Here is an 8,977-nt window from a genome sequence, read left to right on the forward strand (position 1 = left end):
TAAGTTATTCTGTAAGTACAAGGATTTCCTTTATAGAGTTCCATTTTCCAACTTGACTTTTAGAGAAAAGACTGCTTTCATTGTGAATATTAAGTAAAAATATAAGGACCAGGGACAAAATATGAGTAAAGACCTAAGACCATTCTTGGCCTATTATAAGCCCTCAATGAACACTAGCTGCTATCATCATCATCACCACCATCATCATTGTCACCACCTTCATCACCATTACTATCACCATTATCACCATCACCACCATTACCACCATCACCATCACTCTCACCATCATACCGTCATCACCATCATCCTCATCATCACTATCATCATCATCACCACCACCACCACCACTACTATCATCACCATCACCACCATATCATTATTATTATCATCACCGCCATCCTCACCATCACCATCACCATTAATTCACCATCATCATCATCACCACCTAGTAGCTCCAGTCTTAGAGTAAGCTTGTGCTTTCTTCTAGCTGTTGGTGTTGTCCAATATAGTAAATCATTATTCTTTATTTAAGGCATTTCCTGAGAGATATTTAAAACATTGTCATCTCAAACCATCTGTCTTCTCTGTTCTTTGAGAATTTTGCAGTGTGGTCCTCCAGCTCTCCAGGGAACGTTAGGATATATTTGAGGGAGGAGGGGGAGAAGTTGATGTCATATCCTCTGTCTGCAGCTTCTAGGAGAGGACTGATGAGCAACAATGTAGTGACTGGTCAGTCCTGTAGTCTGGAGTTTCATGACTGAAGTAAGGGTCATTGCTAACTGAGAAGGTCTTGTGCTGGACTGTGTCAAATGGGATGACCAGTATGGGGTCATGCCATGTGTTCACCCATGGCAGACTTTTCCCCATGGGGCTAACTTTGCACATTTGCTTGGGGGTGGTGGGGAAGGGGAGAGTGGGAAGGCACCGGAAGAGGGGACTTTGCACACTGCATGCTGCACCTAAGTGTGGCCCTCTGCTCACCTTCCTGCTCCCAGGAAGTAGGAGTTCAGGTGACCCCAAGGTCTCCTTCAAATTCTCAACCACATTCCGAGGACAGAAAATGAATTGCATCTCTATGCACTACCTGCTTTGCCATTCGTTAAAATGCATGTGATTGTGTTCTCATGTTAACGTACCTGTTTCATTTCATGCTCCTTTACTCCCTTCTCTTGGTTCCCTTGTACAATAAAACAGCAGCATGAAACAAAAGAATGCCAAGCTCTCCTTCACTGTGTCTCTGTGGTGTCACATTTCTTTGCCATGTGTCCTGCATGTCACTGCTTTGCTACCTCACACCAGTGGTAGGTGGGGCATGGGCTGGAGGGGCTGGGTCTCCAAGCAGAGCCCCAGGTCTCCATGGGAGGGACCAAGGTGGGGAATTGTGGGAGTGGGTGGAAAAGGCATCTGCTAAGATTGTCCAGGACCAATAAGGCTAATGGTCGTTTGCCCAGAAGAAAGGACCATCTCAGGCCAGGTAAGTGGCCATCTTCCTCACCTATCTGTCATTCATCCCATAAAAGAGAAGGTGCTAGGGGAGGAGTGGAGCCAGAGAAGGACAGAGAGAGGTAGGAGAGTTGGGCGAGGGCACATGGAGAGGCTGGTCTGGTCACAAACTAGGATTTTTGTCAAGTTGCATCATATCCATGAGGCTCACTTGTGTTATCTGTATAGTGGGATGGTAGAAGTTTATCACAAATTCTGAGGAAGTGGAATGGAAGTTAATTCTGTATCTCTCTTGACAAAGCCGAGTTCCTAGTTTTGGTACTTTTTGATGGCAATATGAATAAGTAAGGAAAGCAAGGACCTCTGGGTCACACAGACCTGGCCTCAGGTTCTCATTTAGCCACTGCTTCGGTTTTCTATTGCTGCATAACAATGACCAAAAACACCAGCCAAGCATGAGCTCAGTTTTCCAGGAGACATTTGGCTGATGTCTTGTTCAAGGGGCTGTAAGGAAATTCTATAAACTGGGGAACTTATCAGCAACAAACACTTCCCTTGGTTCTGAAGGCTGGGATGTCCATGATGGAGGCCCCAATAGATTCGGGGTCTGGTGGAGTCCCACTTTGTGGTTCATAGATGGAGTCTTTTCGCTGTGTCTTCCCATGGTGGAAGGGCCAATCTAGTGCCCTGGGGTCTATTTCATAAGGATACTGATCCTTTTCACAAGGGCTCTGCCCTCATGACTAATCACCTCCCAAAGACCCCACTTCCTAATACCATCACCTGCAAGGGGAAGGCCTTCAACATATACATTTTGTGGAGGACACAAATCTTAGCGCAGCTGGGTTCTCGGCTCAGGGTCTCACATTCAAGGTGTCAGCCAGGCTGACGGGGTTCTCATCTGGATGCTCCTGAGAAGAATCTGCTTCCAAGCTCATTTGGGTTGCTGGAAGGATTCAGTTCCTCGTTTAAGACTCAGGTCCCTGTCTTCTTGCTGGCCATCAGCTGGGAGCTGCTCTCAGCAGCTGGGGACCACCTGCATTCCTTGACATGTGCCCCCTCCATCTTCAAAGCCAGCCACGGAGACCTTCTCCCCAGTTGAATCCTTGCCAAGCTTCCGATCTCTCTGCCTTCTGCCTCTGGCCTCTAGACTCAGATGGAAAGGGCTCCTGTGACCAGCTGGAGCTCACCCGAACACTCCCCCTTTTTAAAAGTCAGCTATGCCTCATCACATAGCCTGACTGGAAGTGACTACCCCATCACATTTATGGTTCACGTGCACACTCAAGGACAGGGGTGGGAATCCTACATGCCACAGTCACTGTGATTCTACATGCCACAGTCACTGACTAGTCATGAGAGCTGGGAAAGGGTAATGAGCCCCTGTGGGCCTCAATGTTCTGTTCTCTAAAATGGGGTGGTTATAGATAAGCAAAGTACCTAGCATGTAGTAGATACTTGACACATCTAAGCGCCACCCTTTTCCACCTAACAGTTATCTCCCAAGCGCCTAATCAAGGCCCAGCTTTCCCTGCTGTATATTCTTTGCAGAATGTGTCCTAAGTAGAGTTGCACCTCCCTATAGACACGAAGGGGTTAGAAGCTTAGTGCAGAGTCCCTTAAGCTTACAGGGCAGAATAATCTCAGATGTCAGCTAGAAATGCTTTCCCTCAGTCGTACCCCCCTGATATTCTCCTTCAGTGGGGCTGTGGTGGGGCCAGGTTCTGCCTTTGTACCAAGCACCCTGAGTGATTCTGATGTGGCTGATCTGTAGACCACACTGAGGCATCCCACCAGCGATGACTGCGCCGACTCCAAGTCAGCCAGTTGGGTTTCAAAGTCTGAGCCCACTGTTCCCAGCGGGGTGTCCCTGGAGGAATGGCTGGACTTCTCTTAGTGTCCTCATCTGTAAAATGGGGATAATAACAGTTGCCTCACTGGGAGCATGCAATAATCTGCAATAGTGTAGAGCATGCAATAATCTGCAATAGTGGATTTGCAATTACAGTTGCAATAATTGCAATTGTAATAGTTATTGCAAATGCAATAATTCATGATTATTGAGTAAAGTGCTCAGCCCAGGGCCTCACATTTGCTGTGTTCTCACTGTGAATTAATGTGATTGTTATTACTATAATAACCCCATGGCCCTGGGCCTGGGTCTGGCCTCTGCTCTGCCACCCTGTGGGATTCTGGGCAGTGAGGTGGAATGACGGGCTCTGAGCTGCTGTTTGGGAACAGAATCTTGTTTGAACTTCAGGGAGCTGATGGGAGGGAATGAGACGAGCCCTCCATGCCCTCCTGGCCCTGCCCTTGGTGGCCTCTGGCCTTTCTTCCCCCCACAGAGCTGTTCTTGGGTGCACCTGCCCTTCCTGTTCAGGCTGGGACCTGCCCATGCAGGTGATCCGAAAGCCAGGCCACCCTCTGCAGGAGCCACCTGCTCAGGGACCAGGGCTACCTCCTTCAGCCCTGGGGCAGTGCCCAGATCCCGGGGTCAGCCAGCTCTCACTGAGCAGGGCAACTATGTGGCTGTGCTGTGTGTTAGGCCATTTTTGCTCTGACTATCCTGGAGCCCCTCACCTCCTTCTCCTAGGACCAGAGCATCCCCAGCTTGTTCATGCCAGGCTTTTTTTTTTTTTTTTTTTTTAAGATGGAGTCTTGCTCTGTCACCCAGGCTGGAGTGCAGTGACCCGATCTCGGCTCACTGCAACCTATGCCTCCTGGATTCAAGTGATCCTCCTGCCTCAGCCTCCTGAGTAGCTAGGATTACAGGCACCCAGCACCACATCCAGCTATTTTTTTTTTTTTTTTTTTTTTTTGTATTTTTAGTAGAGACAGGGTTTCTTCATGTTGGCCAGGCTGGTCTCGAACTCCTGACCTCAGGTGATCCACCCGCCTCAGCTTCCCAAAGTGCTGGGATTACAGGGGTGAGCCACCATGCCGGGCTTCATGCCAGGCTTTGATGTGGCTTGGGCCACAGCAGGCCTTTAGGAGGGAATCCAGCAAACCCAGGCCCATGGGCCAGTGTGTTCTGCCACGGGAAAAGGGGTGATAGCAGACAGGCTCACTGAAAATTCCGATTTTAATTTCCTTTTGTCTGCTTTCAGGCAACTTTGGGCTGTAAATGCCAGATTTACCCCTCCTGGCCTATGCTCTGGGGGCTGGGGCCATGGTGGCCCAGGAAGGTTGAGATACTTCCCCTTTCTCCACTGAACGCCTCCTCACCTTGCATTCCTGTTTCCTTCTCCCCAGCCTGGCCTGGTTCCACATTCAACCTTTCTTCCTGGCCACCCCGGCTCTGCCTGAGGGGAGATCTGGGAAGGTGCCGGGCCTACACCACCCCGAAAGGGTTGTCACTGTGGACACTGGGCAGGGCTCAGCACAAGGAGGGGCCTCAGGCCTGGAGCAGTCAGGAAGGCATGAGCTGGGACTTCTTCTGTCACCTCCACTTACCCACTTAAAGTGTTTTAAATGCCTCCAGACCTGAGGTTGGGGCCCAAGGATGGAGAAGGCAGGGCATGGGCTGTGGCAGGTACTACGCATTGCTTATTTGGGGACTGCAGTTGAGGGGTGATTGGGAATGTGGCCTGGCCACACTCCAGCATCCTTGGCCTGGAAGAAGGTCAGTTCATGTCCCGGTTACCACTGCTTAGCCCTGGGACTGTGACCAGGGCTGGGCGACAGGCAGGTCCCTGGACAGGAGGCCTCTGTGTGGCTGTGCCATTGTCATAGGTAGCTTTGGACACCGTTCCCAGCTCCCCAGGAGGCAGCCATATCAGGCCGGCACTCTTGTCGCTGGAAGGGGACTAAGTTAGCAGAGGACAGCCCAGGGGCCCTGCTGGCCGGGGCCATGCAACTCACCACTGAGCTCTCTCCTTTCCTTCTCTACAGCCAGGCCAGCACATGGCTCCCAGCCCCCATCTGACTGTGTACACCGGGACCTGCGTGCCCCCGTCTCCTTCTAGCCCCTTCTCCTCCTCCTGCCGCTCCCCCAGGAAGCCTTTCGCCTCGCCTAGCCGCTTCATCCGGCGACCCAGCAGCACCATCTGCCCCTCACCCATCAGAGTGGCCTTGGAGAGCTCATCGGGCTTGGAGCAGAAAGGGGAGTGCAGCGGGTCCATGGCCCCCCGTGGGACCTCTGTCACCGAGAGCTGCGAGGCCTCGCTCGACACCTCCTGGCCTCGCAGCCGGCCCAGGGCCCCTCCTAAGGCCCGTATGGCTCTGTCCTTCAGCAGGTTTCTGAGACGAGGCTGTCTGGCCTCACCTGTCTTTGCCAGGCTCTCACCCAAGTGCCCTGCTGTGTCCCACGGGAGGGTGCAGCCCTTGGGGGATGTGGGCCAGCAGCTGCCACGACTGAAATCCAAGAGAGTAGCAAAGTAAGAACCCGAAGGGGACGTGCCGTATGCATGGGTGGCTGTGGGCGTGCAGGCCTCTGCATGTGAATGTGCATGCTTTGGGCTGGGGACTGGGATGGGGGAGAATAGATACCCCAGGCAGCCCACTCAGATCCCTTGGCCACTGGAAGATCTTCAGAAACTCAGTTTTGTCCTCTGCTGTCTTCCTGAGGAGGAGAAGGAACAGGTGTCCTTCTTTTTCATCTTCCAAATCTTTTCCATTTTTCCAATTCCTTTTTTCTCTTATATGTTCTTCCACTCACCTTGTCCCATCCCAAGACCATTATTAGTCTAAGAAATCCATTGCATCTGTAAAGAGCAGGAAAGATTGGTGGCAGCAGTGGGAGCTGCAGGTGTTGGGATGCCCTGGGCATGCTTCTGGGTGCTCCAGCCCCTCCCTTACCATAAGTGCCCTTGCCTCCCTTCCCCCCACCCTAAGGAAACCTTCCCACCCTCCTCTGCATCCATTGGCACAGTCTCTTAGAGGGACTTTCAGGGATCCTTGTTCTGGCAGTCATTTCTATGAAAATGAAAGTGCCTAGCCTTTGCCTGAGGGGTGGCCCCTCTAAACTTCATTTTGGGTAGTCCTGCAAGCCTGATCTCTGAGAACCCCAAGTTCCCTGAGACAGCCCAGGGGGTGCAGAACTAAGGCCCTGAGACAGCCCAGGGGGTGCAGAACTAAGGCTCTTTCTGCCTGGATCAGAGCAGAAAGAAAACTTGCAAGCGAGGCAACACAGAGAATCACCTCCTACTCTTACTGAGTTTTGGGGGAGACAGTCGGGGCACCCCTGCACCAATCAACATGTGTTTGGCCCTGTCTGGGCTTGGAGAAGAAAGCGCCATGCAGAAGTCTTAGGTTGCCATGGATACCCGGGGACAGCCTGGCAGAGGTTGTTATCCCTCCTGCCTGTGTCGCAGGGGGAGAGGGAGGAGCAGGTGACTCTGGTTGCCTTAGGAAAGGGGTCAGAATCCAGTGTGAGTGTGTCTATTGATTTTTCCCAACAGGCCCTGGAGAGGGAATATTCCAACTATGGGGCCGCTGCTATGCCTCATACATGGGCTTGGGACTTTTAAGAGGCTCTCTTCTCAAGGGCCACTACTTCCTCAGAAGGCAGTTTTTTGTTTGTTTGTTTGTTTGTTTGTTTGGGTTTTTTCTTTTTTTTTTTGAGATGGAGTTTTGCTCTGTAGCCCAAGCTGGAGTGCAGTGGTGCAATCTCGGCTAACTGCAGCATCCATCTCCCAGGTTCCAGCAATTCTCCTGCCTCAGCCTCCCAGGTAGCTGGAATCACAGGCACATGCCACCACGCCCGGCTAATTTTTTTGTATTTTTAGTAGAGACGGGGTTTCACCATTGTGGCCAGGCTGGTCTCGAACTCCTGACCTCAGGCGATCCGCCTGCCTCGGCCTCTCAAAGTGCTAAGATTACAGGCATGAGCCACAGTGCCCAGCACCCATGAAAGCAGTTTAAAGGGGTTGATGACTAAGTCCTGGTATGTCCTACAGGGACCTCCTGAACCCATCAAAACCATAAAGATCCAAGCACCTCAAAAATGAAAACAAAGCACCTTCAGAATTATCTTTCATTCAAAATGAAAATATGAATCCCCAGTAAAAAGATTCCACCAAGCCAGTCACCGCACAGACAACCTTTGTAGTCAAATGTTCTACCCCTGAGCTATACCTGCCCCCACCACAGTCTTTGGCAAATGCACCCAGTATGTTCATCTTCAAGGATGTCAGGATACTTTGGGGAGGTGCAGTCCCTCCTGCCCCTGCCCCTACATTACTGGCTTTCCTCTTGCACCTGAAGCTTTTTCCAGATCAAAATGGATGTGCCCACGGGGAGCGGGACCTGCTTGATGGACTCAGAGGATGCTGGAACAGGAGAGTCGGGTGACCGGGCCACAGAAAAAGAGGTCATCTGCCCCTGGGAGAGCCTGTGAGGAAAAAGGCAGGCTGAGCTGGAGGCTCTGGACCAGGAAGATGCTCTGACAGATGTCATGGGACCAGGAAGATGCTCTGACAGGACACACTTGCTCGAGAACCAAAGTGCATTTGGGTGACATTTGAGGGTTGGGGAGACAAGATGGGGTAGATTGTGGCAAAGAATGCTCTGGCTGGTTATCAGGGGCCAACTCCTTCTCCTCCTGACCCTCCCTCCCTTGGGCAGAAGAAAGGCATGTGGACCAGAAGACTTTCCCTGCTGCCTTAAAACCAATAAAAGGTTAACTTTAAGTTTCTTGGAATGTTAGTGTGTGTCTGGTTTTGTTAGTAATTTATGAGCTATTATTTATGAGTTAAACTGACGTCTTCTTCAATCTTCTGGACAAAGGGACATTGAGTCGCTTCCAAGAGCTCTCTCCTTGTCTAAATTGGTTTGTGCACAATGCTTTTCTCATCAGCAGAGCTCCCCAGGGGATGCCCCAGGGCATGGCATCTCACAGGAATGGAGAGAGTGCTGGGAGCAGGCACACTCCTAAAACGCCAGGTATGTTGCCTCAGGTCCTCCAAGAAGCAGACACCAAGGTGAGATTCGATGGACAAGAGATTTGTTGGGGAAAACACCTGTGGTAGATAAAGGAAGGGCCAGAGCTGGAGAAAGTTGAAGCTGAGTGTTGAGGGGGGTCGGGGCAGCGGACAGTCCAGACCGTGCTGAAAGTCTGACCTCTGGGCAGGGAGAGTCTTGGATGGCAGTGCAGTCCAAGAAAGCTTTGACCAGGCTGCTGGGGTGTCTTTGAGCCAAAGTCATTGCTGGAGAGTGCCTGCATCTCTGGGAATGGCCCTGCATTCGTACCCCCATGGTGCATGGTCATGGGCTGGGAGGTCCTGTGGGAAGCCTGACCTTGGCGTGGATATGCTGGTGGATCCTGAGCTGCAGCAGCTCGGCCATCAGCCCACATGCTCCCTGCAGTAGGAGCTCCGAGCGCTCCTTTTCACTTCTGCTGCGCTAGGCCAGTGGGAAATTCTAGAGGTTTGGGCTTTGGTGTGCTCCTCCCACCTCCTCTCCTAGTTACTCACTCAACAAGTGTTTATTGAGTCCCTACTATGTGCCAGACACTATGACATGCGCTGGGGATGTTGCTGTGAGTAGGACTCCTTGTCTTATGGAATTCGTCTGGGACAGTGTTTCTCAACCACGT

General features: G+C 51.5%; 1 protein-coding gene across 4 annotated transcripts in view; it reads left to right on the plus strand.

The window, feature by feature from the left end:
* Positions 1–8,083, plus strand: part of RGS9 (regulator of G protein signaling 9) — a 99,861-nt gene extending 91,778 nt beyond the window's left edge. For all 4 annotated transcript variants that reach the window (XM_063629354.1, XM_063629355.1, XM_055256934.2 and 1 more), the window contains 2 exons: positions 5,335–5,819; positions 7,648–8,083. In XM_063629354.1, coding sequence (XP_063485424.1) covers positions 5,335–5,819; positions 7,648–7,780 — 618 coding nt within the window. In that variant the 3' untranslated portion in view covers positions 7,781–8,083. The remainder of the gene's footprint in view (positions 1–5,334; positions 5,820–7,647) is intronic.
* The last annotated feature ends 894 nt before the right edge of the window (positions 8,084–8,977 follow it).

This window comes from Symphalangus syndactylus, chromosome 20 (genome assembly GCF_028878055.3).
Source record: "Symphalangus syndactylus isolate Jambi chromosome 20, NHGRI_mSymSyn1-v2.1_pri, whole genome shotgun sequence".
Lineage (NCBI taxonomy): Eukaryota > Metazoa > Chordata > Mammalia > Primates > Hylobatidae > Symphalangus > Symphalangus syndactylus.